The 21042-nt window shown below is 38.8% G+C and overlaps 1 protein-coding gene across 5 annotated transcripts in view; it reads left to right on the plus strand.

The window, feature by feature from the left end:
* The window catches only part of igsf9bb (immunoglobulin superfamily, member 9Bb), a 169193-nt gene that overhangs the window by 82125 nt on the left and 66026 nt on the right, over positions 1–21042 (plus strand). For all 5 annotated transcript variants that reach the window (XM_029121266.2, XM_029121264.2, XM_029121267.2 and 2 more), the window contains exons 4-6: positions 5044–5195; positions 11000–11117; positions 20145–20286. In XM_029121266.2, coding sequence (XP_028977099.1) covers positions 5044–5195; positions 11000–11117; positions 20145–20286 — 412 coding nt within the window. The remainder of the gene's footprint in view (positions 1–5043; positions 5196–10999; positions 11118–20144; positions 20287–21042) is intronic.

Below are 21042 nucleotides of genomic sequence, written 5' to 3' on the forward strand. Positions count from 1 at the left end.
AACAAGCATTTAAGTTTTCCAGGTTTTAAAGTAAGAAATGTTCTCTGTCATCTACTTCATTATGTTTGAAACACAGGCTCCAAGGTAGGCAATTCTGGGGCTTTCATTGAAATGTACAGTTGTGTGTCGTCTGCATGGTAGTAAAAATGGATATTCGGTTTCTGGATGACATTACCAAGAGCCAGGAAATATAGACAAAAAGGGGTCACAAACCATAACCTTGAGTAGCACCAAAGCATATGAAGATAGAATCTAAACCATGCAAGAACTTGCCTGTGTATACCAATTAGGGTTAATCTTTAGAATAAATGTAGTGTTCAGTGCGGTTGAAGGCAACACTAATGTAAAGATGAACGAGGGCAGACGCAGGGCCTTGCTCTGACACCATTAACAGGTACTCTACCACCTTCACAAGTGCAGTCTCAGTATTTTAATGGGGTCTATATCTGGCCAGCAGCATTCCATAAATATTATTTATCTTCAGAAAGATGGTGAGTCAATGGGAAAAGTATTTTTATATAAATGTAAAGAGTAATGGGAGATTCTAAACTGGCAGATAGTTAATACATTTTTATGGATTAAGTTTTGCCCTTTTTAACAGAGACTTTTTACTGCCACTTTCAGCAAGTTTGGTACACATCCAGAAGATAGGGAGCAATTTATTATGTTCTATTTAGGCCTGCCAAGCACAGGAAGTAGCTCTTTAAGTAGTTTATTAGGAATGGGGTCCAGGTCACAGCTGGTAGGTTTAGAGGTCATAACTGATTTGATGTTGGGAAGGTGTTGTGAAGAGGACAAAAACCCCAAATCAGCATGTGGAGATGCTTCCTGGTTTATGTTCTAGTATGTTTCAGCAAAAAAAATGTTTTAAAAATGTTTGCTATATATTGACATTTTCAATGAAAAACTGAAATATATAATATATATAGGTATTCAGAACCTTTGCCATGACCCTCCAAATTAAACTCAGATCCACCCTGTGTCCTTTGATTACATGCTTGAGCATCTCTAGAACGTGTTTGGAGTCCACCTGTGGTAAATTCAACTAATTGGACATAATTTAGAAAGGCACACACCTGTGGACACATCTGTATAAGGTCCCACAGCTCTCAATTTATGTCAGACCAAAACCAAGCCATGAAGTCTAAGGAAGTCTAACTTCTATGTTGGAGGTTTCCATAGACCTCCAATATAGAATTGTGTTGAGGCATAGATCCCGGGAAGCTTATTAAAATAAATACTAGACCCATTAAAGGTTCCAAGGAGCGTGGTGAAGTTTACCAGTAGGTGTATACTTCAGTGGCAGGGGCTGGGAGACTGGTCAGGATTGAGGAAACGATGAACAAAAAAATGTACAGAGAGGTTCTGGGAAAAAAACGGATCCATATTGCCCATGTCCTCAGTCTGGTGCGAAGATTAATATTTTAAATTTTTATTAAACCTTATTTATTAAACCTTATTTAACCAGGATAGGCTCATTGAGATTAAACATCTCTTTTCCAAGAGCGTCCTGGCCAAGAATAGGCAGCCGTAAGTCGTAACATAAAATGTTTCAGAATACAATACAACAAATACAAGTATAATGAATACCACCATAAGACAATTACACCATTATTCTGCAGATGTTGACAGAACATTATTAAAAACATTGACAAGTAAGGGAATCAGATTCCAAGTCCTTCATCAATGATTTAAAAATGCTAAGCGAGACAAGATCTTGTAGTTTAAAACGATTTTGAAAGGTGTTCCAAGCTGGTGGAGCAGAGTACATGAAGGCAAAATGTGTTCTGACCGTTGGCACAGTAAGTAAAATAACATCCTGTGAGTGGAGATAGTATTCACCACAATTTTTACGGATAAATGAACATAAATATAAGGGCAATAAACCCAATATGGCTTTGTAAACAAAGGTATACCAGTGGCTAAGTCTACGGGATGCTAGGGAAGACCATCCAACTCCAGCATATAAAGTGCAATGGTGTGTAAGTGCCTGACAGTTTAAGATAAATCTCAGTGCTCCATGATAAAGGGTGTCAATAGATCTCAAACACTGAGCAGAGGCATTCATATATAAAATATCACCATAGTCCAGTATAGGCATAAAGGTTCCTAAAATATTTTTTTCAGCTTTAAAAGAGAAACAAGCCTTGTTCCTAAAATAAAATCCCAACTTCAACTTAAGTTTTTTTGCAAGTTGAAGTATATACAGTTTGAAGGACAAGTCATCATCAATTAAAATTCCAAGATATTTGTATGAAGTTACTGTCTCAATCACATTACCCTGGTAGGTAGTAATACATGGAAGATTTAGAGGTTTCTTTTTTGTTTTAGAGAACAATATTTGTTTGGTTTTGTCCACATTAAGAACAAGTTTTCAAATGACACAAGGTATGTTGAAAAGCATTAAAAGCAGTTTGTACATGTTGAAAAGCTTTCTCTAAGGTCAAAGCACAACAATAAATAAGTGTAATCTGCATAAAAGTGGAGTTCACTATTTTGTACATTTTTATCTAGATCATTTATATAAATAGTGAACAAGAGTGGATCCAGTACAGAGCCCTGGGGTACACCATTTAGAACAAACAATGAATCAGATAGAAGCCCATTAAATTGCGTGCACTGAGTTTGATTTGATAAATAGTTGGCGAATCATGAAACAGCATGCTGAGAAAGACCTATGCTTGATAGCCTTTGCTTCAGTGTAGTGTGATCTACTGTATCAAAAGCCTTTGAGAGATCGATAAAATGTGTGACACATTGTTGTTTCTTATCCAGAGCAGTAGCGATGTCATTTAAGACCTTCATGGCTGCTGTTGGGGGGTTGCGGTTGGTGGGTGTCCCTTTGGTTGATGCCTGGCAATGTGGGTGGATTGATTTCCTGCCTGTTGGGCCCTGTCCGGGGCCTCCCCTGGCTAGGGCCACAGTGTCGCCGGACCCCCCGTCTCAGTTCCAAGGTGTTACGCTGCTATATTATTGTGCTGGGGGATATGAGGAATGCACTTCTAATTTTTCTCAGTTTCCTCCAGTTTAAAATTTTAGGAGGAGATGAGGTCCTGGTCCACACCTGCGGATTACCTGGTTTGGGGGGGCCGTTGCTGTCCCTGTACTTGTCGACCTGGTCATACTTCTGACCTAGTCTAAATCAAAAAGCCTCTGGATTTAGCCCAGAGAAATGTATTCATTATTCCAATTGGACTCTTAATATCTCACCCGGCACAGCCAGAAGAGGACTGCTCACCCCTCTGAGCCTGGGTCCTCTCTAGGTTTCTTCCTAAAATTCGGCCTTCTTAGGGAGTTTTTCCTAGCCACTGAAATTCAACACTACTGTTGTTTGCTCCTTGGGGTTTAAGGCCGGGTGTCTCTGTAAAGCACTTTGTGACAACTGCTGTTGTAAAAAGGGCTTTATAAATAAATTTGATTGATTGATTGCTGTAACTGTGCTATGCTTTTTCCTGAAGCCAGATTGATACATAGAATTAGTATATAAAAACTATTTTAACTGTTCACTAACAAGGGTTACAAAAGATTTTAGCCAAGGGTGACAGCTTCGAAATTGGCCTATAGTTGTTTAAAAGAGAGGGATCACCCCCTTTAAGCAATGGTAAAACAAATGCTGACTTCAATATCTCTGGTATTTAATTACATTTCAGAGTAAGATTGAACAAATATGTCAATGGTTCAGCTATAAAATCAGCAACCAACTTCAGAAAGCAGGGATTAAGAAGATCAGGACCTGCAGGTTTTTTTTTTTTAGATCTAGGGACTTCAGGGCTTTAAGGATTTCCTGAACTGAGAATGGCTGAAAACTGAAAAGCTGACCAGATATCACAGGTACCTCAATACAAGGTAGATCAGAAACAGTAATGGAATCAAACAATTTGCCATATGATACAGAATGTTCGTTAAAACAATTTAGCATTTGAGTTTTGTCATACACAGCAATCGAGTCCTTCATAATGCATGATGGCAGTTCATTAGCATGGCTATTAGCAGAAATCAACTTAATAGTTTTCCAAAACTTCTTAGGGTCATTTAGGTTTTCAGTAATTACTGATAAAAATACTCAGATTTGGCCTCCTTGAGCAGCGAAGAACATTTATTACGCAGCTGCCTAAATAAAAGCTAGTCAGCATCAGAATCTGAGTTCCTTGCATTGGCCCATACTAGATTGCGCTCATGAATAAGAGAAGAAAGCTCAGTAGTATACCATGGATTATCACACCCTCCAACTCTAAATTGGCGGAATGGGGCATGTTTATTTATAATTTGAGTTAAACCATTGGGAAAGTACTTCCAAGCAGTTTCAACATCCGGAATAAGTTCAGTCCTTCTCCAGTCAAAATGAAACAAATCACAAAGAATACTGATAACAATCTGAAACACACTGCCAAGACCGCACTGGAATTGCATTGTGGCAAGTCTGTGAATGTTTTTGATTGGCCAGCCGCAGCCCAGACTTGAAACTCACTGAACATCTGTGAGGAGACCTGATGATCACGGTTCACCTACACACCCCATCCAATCTGACAGCATGAGAGGTGCGCAAAGCTGGCAGAGGCATACCCAAAATGACTAAAAGCTGTGATTAAAGACGAGGGTCTTTGGCAGCAGTCTTGTGCCTGTGAAGCTGCTATTGGTGAATGGTCAATGGGTTACAAATTTCTGTCTGTTATTGCATGCAAATGATATTCAACTAAATTGTAAACATAAGTGCTTAATTCGAACGTTATACAAAAGCCGTCCCTTTGGTTCCCTGAAATAGGGTCTTTTATTTCATAAGTGTTTTATTTCCTAATGGCGAAACCGATACAAGTACCTTAAAACCTCTTTTTTTTTTTTTATCCAAATTTTGGGATTATACAGCCAAAACAAGAAACAAAATGCTTCACTGTCCCAATAATGATGGAGGCACTGCAGTTTTATATAGTAATGAATATATCATACAGGCAACATCTGTAGATATTCAGTTTGCTTGCATTAGGAGGATCTCCCATTCCACATTTACAGTTACATTTTCTTAACCATTTTTGCTTCTCTTCACAGCTCCCCCGAATTTCACAGATACACCGCCACAGTACGTGGAGGCAAAGGAAGGAGGCAGCATCACCCTCACTTGTGTGGCATCCGGGAACCCAAGGCCCTCCATCAGCTGGCTCCGGGAGGGCGAAATCGTGCAGGACAGCAGCAAGTACAAGGTAGGCCACCCCAATGTCACCACTTCCTGTTTAGCCCACCCACGTGGTATGGGTCATATGACCACAGAGCTCCTACTGTGTAGGTACATTATTTATGTGAGGGAAATAAGTTGGATCAAATTCATGTCATGCTTTGTTTGTTAGCATTAAAACCTTTAAATCAGCTATTGCCTTAATGGGCAGCCAGAGGTTTAAACTGGAGTAATATGATCAGATCTTTTTGTTCCAGTCAAGACTCTATTTCAGTGTACTTCTGATGCACTTCACTGTTTGTTCTTATTGGATTACTGTACAACCATGAAAACCTGTTGTCAAATCCAAAATATATTGTAGATCTAATAATTTCCCCCCAAAATCCTGGATTATCGGATCACTGCTTATTACATTTACCGTTAAAACAAGAAATCCACTTGCTCCGCAAACAATGAGTTTCAAAAGCTGTACTATAAATTCTCGGACTACAAATAAATTCCTTGATATTCTTACAAGTTCGCTCATTAACGACAGAGTAAATAAATCTGTAAACGATCAAATCGAGGATCTAAACTCCACTCTGCGAAATACATTAGACACAGTTGCACCACTAAAAACAAAAGAAATACACAACAAGAAACTTGTTCGCTGGTACACAGACAATACTAGAGCACTTAAGCAAGCCTCCAGAAAATTGGAGGGAAAGTGGCGCTCCACCAAGTCGATCAGCTTATTTCTTCAACCTGATTGAGGTGAACAAAAACAATTAAAAATGTCTCTTTGATACAGTTGCAAAGTTAACAAAAAAGCAAACCTCAACAATTGAAGTGCGTCTTCACTTTAGTTGTAATGAATACATGAACTACTTTGATGAAAAGATCATCACCATTAGAAAACAAATAACTGACTCCTCCTTAAATAGTTATGGTCCTCAAAATCTCAGTTGTCCTAAAAATGTCCTGAACCTCCCTGACCAGGTGTAAATGGGGACACTTGAATTTTTTTATACCATTTACTACATTTTTAATTAGTTCTAAACCCACAAACTCTCAGCTAGACCCGATTCCAACCAAATTATTTAAGGAGCTATTTCCTGTGCTAGGTTAGCCAATGCTGAACATAATAAATTGCTCCCTTTCCTCCGGATGTGTACCAAACTCACTAAAAATAGTGGAAAAATTAAGCCTCTTCTAAAAAAATCTGGATCCCGACATATTAAACAATTATAGGCCAATATCGAACCTCCCGTTCCTCTCAAAAATCTTAGAAAAATGTGTTTCCCAACAACTGAATGCCTTCCTAAAGACAAATAACATTTATGAAATACTCCAGTCCGGTTTCAGATCACATCATAGTACTGAGACTGCACTCGTGAAGGTAACAAATGACCTTCTAATGGCCTCAGACAAAGGTTCGGCATCCGTCCTGTTGCATCTTGATCTTAGTGCTGCTTTTGACGCTATTGATCACTCCCTTCTCTTAGACTGTAAACCCATATTGGGCTACGTGCACATGTTCTAGCCTGGTTTAAATCTTATTTGTCTGAAAGGTATCAGTTTGTTAGTGTGGATGGCATATCCTCTGACAAGTCAAAGGTATGCTTTGGTGTATCCTCAAGGCTCGGTTCTGGGCCCATTATTGTTCTCACTATATATGCTCCCTCTGGGTGATGTAATCCGAAATCACAATGTAAACTTTCACTGTTACGCTGATGACACAGTTATATATTTCAATGAAGCATGGAGAAGCTCCTAAATTAGCTACTTTGGAAGCATGCATTTCAGATATTAGGAAGTGGATGACAGAGAATTTCTTGCTCTTAAACTCAAGGAAAACAGAAATGCTCATTTTAGGACCCAAGATACAAAGAGCGTTGTTAGCGATCTCACTGTGAACCTCGACAGCTGCATGGTCGTATCCCAAAAAACTGCAAAAAACCTTGGCGTTACCCTTGACCCTGACCTCTCCTTTGAAGAACATATAAAATATGTCTCAAGAGTTGCTTATTTTCATCTTTGAAAAATTAATCCTTGCTTTCGTTACTTCCAGACTAGATTACTGCAATGTTCTTCTCTCTGGTTATCCAGACAAATTAATAAATAAACTTCAATTAGTGCTGCACACGGCTGCTAGAATCCTAACTAGAACAAAAACATTTGAACACATTACTCCTTTCCTAGCGTACTTAGACTGGCTGCCTGTTAGGGTTAGGGCTGATTTTAAGGTTTTACTCTTAACCTATAAATCAATACATGGACTTGCTCCTACTTACCTTAATGAAATGATCCAACCATACATACCTACACGTAACCTACGATCACAAGATGCAGGCCTTTTAATTGTACCTAGAATTTCTAAACAAACAGCTGGCAGCCGGGCCTTTTCTCATAGAGCTCCACTACTGTGGAATGATCTGCCAATTAAGGTTAGAAATGCAAACTCAGTGCCGACTTTTTCTATCTCTACAGCACGGTTTATAATTTTACCCTGTAACCACCCCACTTTTCAACCCCCCCATTATCCCCCTGTTCTTTTTCCTACACCCAAATGTTTATTCATCCACAGCATATACCAGTAAAATGCTTTTATTTTTTTAAGTGCAAAAAATACAGAATTTCACAATGAATGTTTACAAATGAACAGTTGCAAGAAAATGCTTATATGTACCCTCACAGCGATGCAGCAACAGAACAGTCTTTAAAGTATACAAACAATTTTACAGGGTTACAGGGTAACAAGAAAATATGTTATATATATTAATTCAAATCAAATAAATATTGGGACACAATTTTTTAAATAAAAACAGCAATGTAATTAAAGATAGTACAAATAGTTATGTGTGTGTGTGTGTATATATATATATATATATATATATATATATATATATATATATATATATATATATATATATATATATATACATATATATATACATATATATGTGTGTGTGTGTATATATATATATATATATATATATATATATATATATATATATATATATATACGTATACACAGTGGGGAGAACAAGTATTAGATTTTTTTGCAGGTCCCGCTTACAAAGCATGTAGAAGTCTGTAATTTTTTATCATAGGTACTCTTCAATTGTGAGTGACGGAATCCAAAACAAAAATCCAGAAAATCACATTGTATGATTTTTAAGTAATTAATTAGCATTTTATTGCATGACATAAGTATTTGTTACATCAGAAAAGCAAAACTTTATATTTGGTACAGAAACCTGTTTGCAATTACAGAGATCCTACGTTTCCTGTAGTTCTTGACCAGGTTTGCATACACTGCAGCACGGATTTTGGCCCACTCCTCCATACAGACCTTCTCCAGATCCTTCAGGTTTCAGGGCTGTCGCTCCCTCCAAAGATGTTCTATTGGGTTCAGGTCTGGAGACTGGCTAGGCCACTCCAGGACCTTGAGATGCTTCTTACGGAGCCACTCCTTTTGCCCTGGCTGTGTGTTTCGGGTCGTTGTCATGCTGGAAGACCCAGCCACAACCCATCTTCAATGCTCTTACTGAGGAAAGGAAGTTGTTGACCAAGATCTCGCGATACATGGCCCCATCCATCCTCCCCTCAATACGGTGCAGTCGTCCTGTCCCCTTTGCAGAAAAGCATCCCCAAAGAATGATGTTTCCACCTCCATGCTTCACGGTTGGGATGGTGTTTTTGGGGTTGTACTCATCCTTCTTCTTCCTCCAAACACGACGAGTGGAGTTTAGACCAAAAAGCTCTATTTTTGTCTCATCAGATCACATGACCTTCTCCCATTCCTCCTCTGGATCATCCAGATGGTCATTGGCAAACCTCTGACTTGAGCAGGGGGACGCTGCAGGATTTTAATCCATGACGACGTAGTGTGTTACTAATGGTTTTCTTTGAGACTGTGGTCCCAGCTCTCTTCAGGTCATTGACCAGGTCCTGCCGTGTAGTTCTGGGCTGATCCCTCACCTTCCTCATGATCATTGATGCCCCACGAGGTGAGATCTTGCATGGAGCCCCAGACCGAGGGAGATTGACCATCATCTTGAACTTCTTCCATTTTCTAATAATTGCGCCAACAGTTGTTGCCTTCTCACCAAGCTGCCTGCCATACAATGTGATTTTCTGGATTTTTGTTTTAGATTCCGTCACTCACAGTTGAAGAGTACCTATGATAAAAATTTCAGACCTCTACATGCTTTGAAAGTGGGTAAACCTGCAAAATCGGCAGTGTATCAAATACTTGTTCTCCCTACTGTATATACACACAATATATTTGGGTCAAAGTTAGCATTTGTGGTTGTTTTGTCACAATGTTTCAGACAGTTTTAGTCCAATCAAGTTACTTCTATCTCAACTTTTGTGTTTGCTTGTGTCATACATATTGTACCACATAAACCCAAAGTACACTCCCTTCAAAAACCCATTAGAAAACTCTATTTGAAAACCTATGAGAAAATTATCTTTTTATATATATATATATATAAAACTTTGTGCACTTTTTATTACCTCACATCTTGTACTTTCTGACATAGTCAAAGCCAGGGCTCAGAGATATGAAGATTAAGAAGGAAATAAAAGAGAAAATTGACTTGGCCAAAGCCGGTACGACTTCCTGTTTGATCCCTTCCTTGCCTCAATCTCAGCCCCCCACATATTTGTCCCTTCTTCAAAGAGCCAGGGAGACTTAAAGGTCAAGCCTGGATCAATGTTAAGACATACAGTGCCCCTCCAAATTGGAATGGAGAAATTTAGGCCTTTCACTACGTACAGTACGTAGTGTATGCAACCACATACACGCATACACACACACCATCACAATCACATTTGATGTCTTTGAATGTGGTACTTTAGAAAAAGTGTTACTGGCACTCCGCTGTCCTACATAAACAATACTGTAGATGAATGTACCAGAACATTTGATTGGGTAATCATCAACTCACCCCACAGGCTTTCACTTATCCACACAAACATTTGAAAAGAAATATCTGGAATTTAATTAATTCCAAATATAAAACAGAAAATAATTAATTGCATAAGTTTTAACTTTTTACTATGACACAGGCAAATTAACTGTGGTGCAACCAATTGTCTTTAGAGGTCAAGTAATTAATTGAATGAAGTCCACCAGTGTGCAATTAAGGTGTTTCAGATCAGAATCAGAGTTTTATTGGCAAGTAAGTTTCACAACAAACAAGGAATTTTCTTTCCCCCATTGGTACTACATTTTATACAAAAGGAATAAGGGAAATACAAACAATAAGAACAGTAGACTGAGTATAAAAACAGTAGACTAAGCATTAATAAATTACTAGAAAATATGTAAGGTGCAATATTTGTCCAGTTGAGGGTTGTTGTGTGTATTTGGGGAGGGGTTATAGTTTGGTCCATATTAGTATTTTGTGTGTATTTGGGGAGCGGGCTTTAGTCAGTTTGGTTCTGGGGGCATGTTCATGAGGCCTACTGCTGTAGGAAAGACATTTCACATGATTTCACTGGGAAGTCCTAAAGTTTGTACAATTCCTAACAATAATATCAAGAAGGATTATTCATAGCAAATAGGGTTCTTCAAAAGGACAAATCAGGGGTAGGATATAAGAATTCTTAAAGCATTACATATCCCCCGGTGCTGTGTAATGTCAATTTTTCTGAAATGGAGAGAATATGGCATAATTCATTTGTTTTTGAGTTTAAGGTTAAGCTGATAAATGACATTTATTTAGATACAGTGCCCTCCAGAATTATTGGCACCCTATCTATACTGTTATTAACATGTTGGGTTCACCATTGCTAGGCTGCAGAAATGCTCATCATTGTTGATGTACTCTCCCTTCCCAGGTGACTGATGGGAGTCTGACAGTGCTGTTGGTCAGCCGTGAGGACAGAGGGGCGTACACTTGCCGAGCCCACAGCATCCAGGGGGAGGTGGTCCACACCACACGCCTGCTTGTCCAAGGTAGACCTGCAGCAACTCAGCATCCGAGTTTCTGTCAGTGTTTTTATCTGTCTAGGTATCGGTCTGTAGGCGCTTGTCTTAATCATTGGGCAGGTGTATAGTTTACATGTAGCCTATACAAAAAAGTCTACACACCCCTGTTAAAATGCCAGGTATTTGTGATGTAATAGAATGAGACAAAGATAAATCATGTCAGAACTTTTTCCACTTTTAATGTGACCAATTCAATTGAAAAACTAACTGAAATCTTCGAGGTGGAATATTAAAAATTAAACCTTACAATAACCTGGTTGCATAAGTGTGCAGACTCTCTTATAACTGGGGATGTGGCTGTGTTCAGAATTAACCAGTCACATTCAAACTCATGTTAAATAGAAGTCATTACACACCTGCCATAATTTAAATTGACAAATAATGTTCAGCTGTTCTAGTAGGATTTTCCTGAGATTTTCTTAGTTGCGTCTCGGAGCAAAAGCTACGGTCCGCAGAGAGCTTCCAAAGCATCAGAGGGATCTCATTGTTGAAAGATATCAGTCAGGAAAAGGGTACACAATAATTTCCAAAGCATTAGATATACCATGGAACACAGTGAAGACAGTCATCATCAAGTGGAGAAAATATGGCTCCACAGAGACATTACCAAAAACTGGACGTCCCTTCAAAATTAAAGAAAAGACGAGAATAAAACTGGTCAGGGAGGCTTCCAAGAGGCCTACAGCAATATTTAAGGGTTGTGCAGGAATTTCTGTCAAGTACTGGCTGGGTGCTACATGTGACAACAATCTCCCGTATTCTTCATATGAATGGGCTATGGGGTAGGGTGATAAGACGGAAGCCTTTTCTTACAAAGAAAAACATCCAAGCCTGGCTGAAGTTTGCAAAAACAAACATCAAGTCCCCCAAAAGCATGTGGGAAAATGTTTAATGGTCTGATGAAACCAAGGTTGAACTTTTTGGCCATAATTCCAAAAGGTATTTTTGGCGCAAAAACAACACTGCACATCACCCAAAGAATACCATACCCTCAGTGAAGCATGGTGGTGGCAGCATCATGCTTTGGGGCTGTTTTTCTTCAGCTTGAACCAGGGCCTTAATCAGGGTGGAGGGAATTATGAACAGTTCCAAATACCAGGCAATTTTGGCACAAAACCTTTAGGCATCCGTTAGAATGCTGAAGATGAAGAGGAAGTTCACCTTTCAGCACGATAATGACCCAAAGCACACATCCAAATCCACAAAACCATGGCTTCATCAGAAGAAGATTAACGTTTTGGAATGGCCCAGCCAGAGCCCAGACCTGAATCTAATTAAACATATGTGGGGTGATCTGAAGAGGGCTGTGCACAGGAGATGACATTGCAATCTGACAGATTTGGAGCGGGTAAATTGGAGTCGGTAAATTTTACCACGTCTATATGTGCCATGCTAATTGACTCCTACCCAAAAAGACTCAGTGTTGTAATATAACCAAAAGGTGCTTCAACAAAGAATTAGTTCAAGGGTCTGCACACTTATGCAACCAGGTTATTGTTTTTGAGTTTTTTATTTTTATTTGTTTTTAATTTAAGATTTCAGTTTGTTTTTCAATTGAATTGTTCACGTTATAGGTCATATCAAAGGTGGAAAAAGTTCTGACATGATTTATCTTTGTCTCATTGTTTTACATCATAAGAACATGTCATTTTATGAGGGGTGTGTAGACTTTTTATATCCACTGTATTAGGGGTGTGCAAAGCAGCACCCCTAATACAGTGTTTGTGTTTGTATCTGTATTTGTATTTGTTAAGGGGGGAAAAGTATTTGTATTTGTATTCGAGTAAAGTTCAAAATAGGCCTAAAAATGCCGTTTTTTTTTTTGCATTAGGGCTGGTTCACCTGATTGCAGCGTAATGAAATAATATCCCGATCAAACTCCGCTTCCTAAAAGTTATAAATTGCCTTTGGAACCCAGTTAAGGTACAAAAATCTATTAAACAAAATTGTGACACAGTTAAGTTTTTTCGCTCAGCCGAGCGCTCTCTGTTTCTATGTGGAGAATGGAGATGTGTGGAGCAGCCGTTGTCAGTTACCGCTTTTATTCTTTTCCCCTCCCCCGACTGAACGTCACTCACTCACTCACTCATCCGGGCATGTACTGCGGTCTCATGAGAAAACGCAGCTTTTTGATATAACGGTTTTCTTGTTCCCGAATACAAATATTTTTATACAAGTATTTGTTTGAAATAAGTATTTGTAAAAACCACATTATTTGTGCCTTTCCGAATACCGTATTCGGGTTCGGCTCCACCCCTACACTGTATGTGTTTTTGTATTCATTTTAAGTGAGGTGTATGTGCATTGTGCAGGTGTGCTAATGCCTTATTTCCACCAAATGCATCTATTCATTCATGGTAAATTAGCAGTCTGAAAAAGATAGGTTAGCGTTGCAGGACTAGAGCCTCGATCACACCTGCTGCATCAGTGCCCTCTGGAACACCGGAAGTTCATTCATTTCTAATGGAATGATGCGCTAGCTGTGCATCATTTTGTTGCAGAGGCAGTTGCAGAGTTCTGTTTGTTTAATGCGCTGGATTCTTGGCAGAAGTGGTACCAACAGGTGAAATTTCAACCCCTTTTGGGGGCTCTAAGCAACATTTTATTTGGGGCCCCCTCTCAGCACTTACAGGTGCTGGTCATAAAATTAGAATATCATCAAAAAGTTGATTTATTTCAGTAATTCCATTCAAAAAGTGAAACTTGTATATTATATTCATTCATTACACAAAGACTGATATATTTGTATATAAATATTTATAAATAAATGTTTCTCTATTTTAATTGTGATGATTATAACTGACAACTAATGAAAATCCCAAATTCAGTATCTCCAAAAATTTGAATATTACTTAAGACCAATACAAAAAAAAGGATTTTTAGAAATGTTGGCCAACTGAAAAGTATGAACATGAAAAGTATGTGCCTGTACAGCACTCAATACTTAGTTGGGGCTCCTTTTGCCTGAATTACTGCAGCAATGCGGCGTGGCATGGAGTCGATTAGTCTGTGGCACTGCTCAGGTTTTATGAGAGCCCAGGTTGCTCTGATAGTGGCCTTCAGCTCTTCTGCATTGTTGGGCCGGGCGTATCGCATCTTCCTCTTCACAATACCCCATAGATTTTCTATAGGGTTAAGGTCAGGCGAGTTTGCTGGCCAATTAAGAACAGGGATACCATGGTCCTTAAACCAGGTACTGGTATCTTTGGCACTGTGTGCAGGTGCCAAGTCCTGTGAGAAAATGAAATCTGCATCTCCATAAAGTTGGTCAGCAGCAGGAAGCATGAAGTGCTCTAAAGCTTCCTGGCAGAAGGCTGCGTTGACCTTGGACCTCAGAAAACACAGTGGACCAACACCAGCAGATGACATGGCACCCCAAACCATCCCTGACTGTGGAAACTTTACACTGGACTTCAAGCAATGTGGATTCTGTGCCTCTCCTCTCTTCCTCCAGACTCTGGGACCTTGATTTCCAAAGGAAATGCTAAATTTACTTTCGTCAGAGAACATAACTCCGCAGCAGTCCAGTCCTTTTTGTCTTGAGCCCAGGCGAGACGCTTCTGACGCTGTGTCTTGTTCAAGAGTGGCTTGACACAAGGAATGTGACAGCTAAAACCCATGTCTTGCATACGTCTGTGCGTGGTGGTTCCTGAAGCACTGACTCCAGCTGCAGTCCACTCTTTGTGAATATCCAACACATTTTTGAATGGGTTTTGTTTCACAATCCTCTCCAGGGTGTGGTTATCCCTATTGCCTGTATACTTTTTTTCTACCACATCTTTTCCTTCCCTTCACCTGTTTATTAATGTGCTTGGACACAGCCAGACTCTTAGCAATGACCTTTTGTGTGTTGCCCTCATTGTGCAAGGTGTCAATGGTCGTCTTTTGGACAGCTGTCAAGTCAGCAGTCTTCCCCATGATTGCCTACAGTACTAGGGACTATTTAAAGGCCTTTGCAGGTGTTTTGGGTTAATTAGCTGATTAGAGTGTGGCACCAGGTGTCTTCAATATTGAACCTTTTCACAATATTAAAATTTTCTGAGATACTGAATTTGGGGTTTTCATTAGTTGTCAGTTATAATCATCAAAATTAAAAGAATTAAACACTTGAAATATATCAGTCTGTGTGGAATGAGTGTATACATTATACAAATTTCACTTTTTGAATGGAATTACTGAAAATAAATCAACCTTTTGATGATATTCAAATTTTATGACCAGCACCTATATGTCACTTATGCCTATAACCAGCCCTGACCACATGTGTTTTTCAACTCTTTTGTGTTTTTGCTTCATGATGCAACAGACATTCATAAAAGACCGAATACAGCTAGCTAGCAACTAAAAAGCTGTTTCCACATTGAGCATGAGAGACCGATTTCTGATTATCAGCTCAATATTTCAAGTAATAACAAAACAAAAATCTAATTACAGTATTTCCAGTACCTAGCTCCCACGTTCCAGCTAAATATTTTATATTCAACAGACCGTGTATATAATCCTATCTAAGCTTTTCCAGTAGCAATAAGGGCTAGGAACAAAGAGAAAGTCCTGTCAGCTGCAATGGCAGGAGCAGGTGTGGTGCTGAAGTTACTATGACAGTTATTCTTACTTGGTTCCGAAATAAATGTTTTTACTGGAATAGCTCATTTGAAACTGCAACATTTTACAGTGTGGTAGTTAATTAAATAACTTTAAAAAAAGTTTTAAATAACTATTTGTGTTTGAATGAACCAAGAGTAATGTGTACTAAGTACTGAAATATCTCGTGCATACGTTTTCATACCCTTTATTTAGGATGTGTGTGAGTGTTCAGGCTGCCTGGCAACTTTAGGAACCTGCGGACAGCCTGACTGGTGAGTAAGGACAGACAACTCTGCCCTGAAAATCAGGCCAGACTGGGTATTCCGGGTCTGATTTTGAGGAGGCCATCAAATTGACCCTGTACTTCGCTGCATTGATCCTTTCCTCAAACCTGACCAGTTTCCAAGTGCCTACCGCTGAGAAGCATCCCCATAGCACGATGCTCCCAGCACCATGCTTCACCGTAGCAATGGTATTAGCCAGGTTATGAGTGGTACCTTGTTTTCACCAGACGTAGCACTTGTCATTTAGGCCTAATGTGATGAATTTGATCTAAACAGATCTGAGAATAGTTTCCTCATGCTCTGAAAGTCCCTCTGGTGGCATGCCATATATGACCCCTGTTCATATGTCTGCATACCCTTAGTTCTTAATACTGTGTATTGCCCCCTTTAGCATCAATGAGCGCATGCAGTCTTTTGTAATAATTGTCTATTGACTATTTATACACAGACACTAATTGCAATTTAAAAAGCCACAAGTGTGGGAAATTCAACTTTAATTGCCATTTTCACTTGTGTGTGTCACCTTGTGTGTCTGAAACAAGGCCAAACATTCAGGGGTATGTCAATTTTTGATCAGGAACATTTGGGTGATTTCTGTTATCATTATGATTTAAAAAGAAGCCAAACAACTATGTGATAATATATGGCTTCATATGATTATCATGATTAAATAAAAGTTTTTTGCAGGATCAGTCATATTTTCTAAATCAATCCCACATTTTCTTCCTGGGTATGCAAACCTATGAGCACAACTGTATGTCTCGACACATTTCTGTCTCTGAGTCTGTGGAGATTTCCTTGGACATTGTTTTTGCACTGATTTTCACTATGATGTGTGAATCCAGGTTTTTGCCTTTCCATGTCATGTCCAATCAATTTATTTTGCCACAAATAGATAATGATGTCTACCTGTGTAATACGGACATCCGAAAGAACGTCAAAGGATTCAGGATGAATCTGAGCTTAATTTGGAGTGGGTCTGAATACTTATGTACATGAGATATTTAAGTATGACAAAAGTCTCTTAAAACGTGTTTTGACTTAGATATTATTGGGCATTGTGTGTGGATGGATGACAACCAAATGTATTCATGAATATATTATAAATTATAGATTGAGTCTTTTATTATACTATTATTATAGTCATGGCACTGTGTAAAATAAATGCCTTTTCCAACCGTTTAGAGATGTCGGTGGTAGTGTGAATCTGTTGGAATTGGAGCTGATGGAATCAAATAACACCAACAGACAGCAGCTTCTTTCAGATTTACGGATACACATGCTAAGGGTGTTTTATAATCCAGAACATTTGTTGATTATATTCAAGTTTGTTTTCCCCCTTTCTTAGAAGGCAAGTTTCCCAAGTCTTTATGTTCTCTGTCTTTCCGCTGGTCTGTCATTCATGGATCTGAGAGATTTTGGAGGGACTGATAGGGAGATCTAAGAAAGAGATAAGACAGGACTGACAGGATAGTCAGGCAATGCTAGAAATACATTTCAGGTGTGAAGACAACCTATTGGACTTTCTGTTTAGTCTATACCCTTTGGCTTTGGTAGATCTGAAGCACTTAAATCAGTCTGGACATGTCTTGTATACACAGAATTTGGCATGTGTTCATTGTACTTAGGCGGTTGGCTATTGAGCAAAAACAGCCTGATGAAAGCTTTCCGATTTTTATTCCTTAGGAAAACTTGGTGTTTGCCTACTCAAATAAGGAAGACCTAACCTCTACAGCAGGAAGCCCAAAATAATGCACTATGCTTGTGCTGTAGTCTGCTAAATCACCTAATTGTGTTCAAAGGGTGGTGGCTTTTTATTGAAAAATGACCCAGGGGATAGGGAGTATGATAATTTAGTGTTCCTTTGGGAAAGTCACTGATTCCAATCGCCTCCGCAAATTAAGCAATACTGCAGTGTGTAGTGTTTGTAGATGTGCCGCTGCAACACACAGGCTTGTGCACAAACACATTCTCAAACACTGGTTTCTACAGAAGAATGAACTAGATTTAAAGTATGGGCAGGACTATTTAAACATTTTACTGTTTAAACGACAATGAGATCCTTTTTTTACAAAACTATCCCTAAATCCCAATCATCATAATTATATATATATATATTTTTTTTTACAATGCAATGATACCATGGGACAAAATAATAACAGTATTTTAGCAACTGTATTGAAAATCTCCTCAATACAGGAAAGCATAGCAGCAGTGAGGGCCTGGCATCTGGCAACAAAATTAGGGTAAGGAAAGGGACAGTAACCAAGTCTGCAGGCCGGATAAACTAACCTGATCTCAGGGCTATACACAAATTAGTGTAAGTAAATCTGTAACAGTCGTATATGGTACATTAAGGTTAGGGTAATTTACAATGCATTACTTAAACATTACTAATTTGTTTTAACATATCATGCGTTTTGAATGCTACTGAAACTTATCATATCTTACAAAGTTTAAAATTAGATATCACAGGGTTAAGGTAAGGTTTAAGGGTAGCTTTCAGTCAGATAGCAACAACAAAATCACTTCCCTGTTATTTTGAACATGCAACCATTGGAGTTTTGGTCATGGGTGTTTTTCACCCCTCTCACTGTCCCACAACCAAATTCTATTTAACTGTACTGTAATTTCACATTTATAAACTGCAGCTTATACACAGACTGAAGAAATGTTCAACCTCAGCGGTTAATACATGGGTGTGGTTTTTTAAAACCGGCTAACTTTTTCACGGATGATTGCTTGACGACATAGAGGTCTCAGAAACTTGTTACATTACAGTGTTCAAACATATTTAGTTTGACAAATTCATTTCGGTAGTGCCCTATCACGGATGTTTAATATTAATGTAAAAATGAATGGTGCGGTTTATACATGGTGCAGGTTATAAATGGGGAATTACAGTAAGTATGCTCACCACTGCCCCTAGTGGCCTGAATTTGGCTGTCAGATAGTATGTATATCTTATTTATTCTCCTGGGACCAGGGTTGGTAAACTAACATATTGCTTGTTATTTATCAACTCTTCTGATTTCATAGTTATTGTCATGACCGACAAAAGATGACGATATTTAGCTTGCCTAATTGAAAGTGCAAATGTAAAGTGTGTACCACCCTTCTCATTTTTACTGATAGCTCTGTCACTTTAGTTCCATCTTCAGTTGATTAGCCAGATATGTTATAGCGACACATGTTGCTTTAACATGAATTTAGTCCAGTGCACAGATGATGTGATTGGACGACAACAACAACAAGCTACACATTTCACATGGAGTTTTAGGGGCGGGTTCTTATTGTTTTATCTGAAAGCCTTATGGAAAAATAATGAGAATTCTCTTTTTGTCACATCCCTAATTTACAGTCTGAAGTACCATTAACTACCATTGTTTTCTATGTGAATTCAAATATTCAAGTAGCCCAGTGCAGAAATACAAAAGTACACAAAATATAAATAAGTGGATAGTGGCCAGTGTTCTTTTGATTAATTGCGCTTTGCCATCATACCATCAGCATGGTACCACTGGAAGCCGACTGAATCCACAGCAGTGTCAGAAATCATTTTGTCACTACCCTGATAAGCAGAAGTGAGATATACATTACGAGATTTTATGAGAAGTTGTATGTTGAGGATTTTCTTAGTGAGTTGGAGAGGAAAAGACCATGGAGAGGGGGATGGAGACAGTCCTCTCTCTAAAATGCATCAGAGTGCTGGCTCACCTCCCCGTCTGTCTCCGTCTCACAGTCTCACAGTATATTATGACTAATAGCCTGGGAAGTCTTAATTTGGTTCAGATTCCAAAAAACACTGTGGCTGTCTCATTGGTTACCTTCTTTTAACTATAAAACACAAAATAAAATGTCCTCATTCACCTGTCTAAATTGTTCTAGAAAAAGCAAGTAAGGTGCCATGAGTATGGTCCGGTCCAAATTACAAAGCACAGATTTACCGAACTGTGGAGATCAAAGGGATCTGCAGAGTTAGTAATCATTTGAGAGCAGATCTGGTAGTTTGTACTTCTTTAGGTTAACAATTAAGTAAGGTACGGCAGAAATGTGTGCCAAATGGCTTTGTTACGGCAATAATGTTTATAATTGCTGTATGGTTTTGTGCTATATTTCATCCCAGGGCCACCGTTCATCGTGAACCCTCCCCAGAATCTGACAGTTAACATATCCCAGGATGCAAAGCTGGACTGCCTGGCCGAGGCCTACCCAGGAAACCTCACCTACACCTGGTTTTGGGAGGACGGCAACGTCTTCTTCAAAACGTATGTAGTAGTATGTCATGATCAGTTTCATTACTGTTTCAGCCCCTGCAGTGTAGTTTGAGACTCCAGTGTAGTTTAATCAGAGTTGGGTATTGCATTGTTATTGTGTGAAATTAACTGTTTGGAGGCATTTTGTCTAATGAAAAATATAGAGGGGTATGTCAGGGTCAGGGATATGTTGTGTAATGTATTGATGCCTGGGTACATACAGTGGATATAAAAAGTCTACACACCTCTGTTAAAATGCCAGGTTTTTGTGATGTAAAAGAATGAGACAAAGAGAAATTATGTCAGAATGTTATATATATGACCTATAATGTGAACAATTCAATTGAAAAACTAACTGAAATCTTCGAGGGGGACAAACGAAAAAACAAAAACCTTACAATAACCTGGTTGCATAAGTGTGCACATCCTCTTATAACTGGGGATGTGGCGGTGTTCACAATAAACCATCACATTCAAACTCATGTTAAATAGAAGTCATTACACACCTGCCATCATTTAAAGTGACTCTGATTAATCACAAATAATGTTCAGCTGTTAGTAGGATTTTCCAGACATTTTCTTAGTTGCATCTCAGAGCAAAAGCCACGGTCCGCAGAGAGCTTCCAAAGCATCAGAGGGATCTCACTGTTAAAAGATATCAGTCAGGAGAAGGGAATAAAATAATTTGTACCAAAGCATTAGATATACCATGGAACACAGTGAAGATGGTCATCATCAAGTGGAGAAAATAAGGCAGTACAGAGACAT

The sequence above is a fragment of the Esox lucius genome, chromosome 7 (genome assembly GCF_011004845.1).
Source record: "Esox lucius isolate fEsoLuc1 chromosome 7, fEsoLuc1.pri, whole genome shotgun sequence".
In the NCBI taxonomy this organism is placed as follows: domain Eukaryota; kingdom Metazoa; phylum Chordata; class Actinopteri; order Esociformes; family Esocidae; genus Esox; species Esox lucius.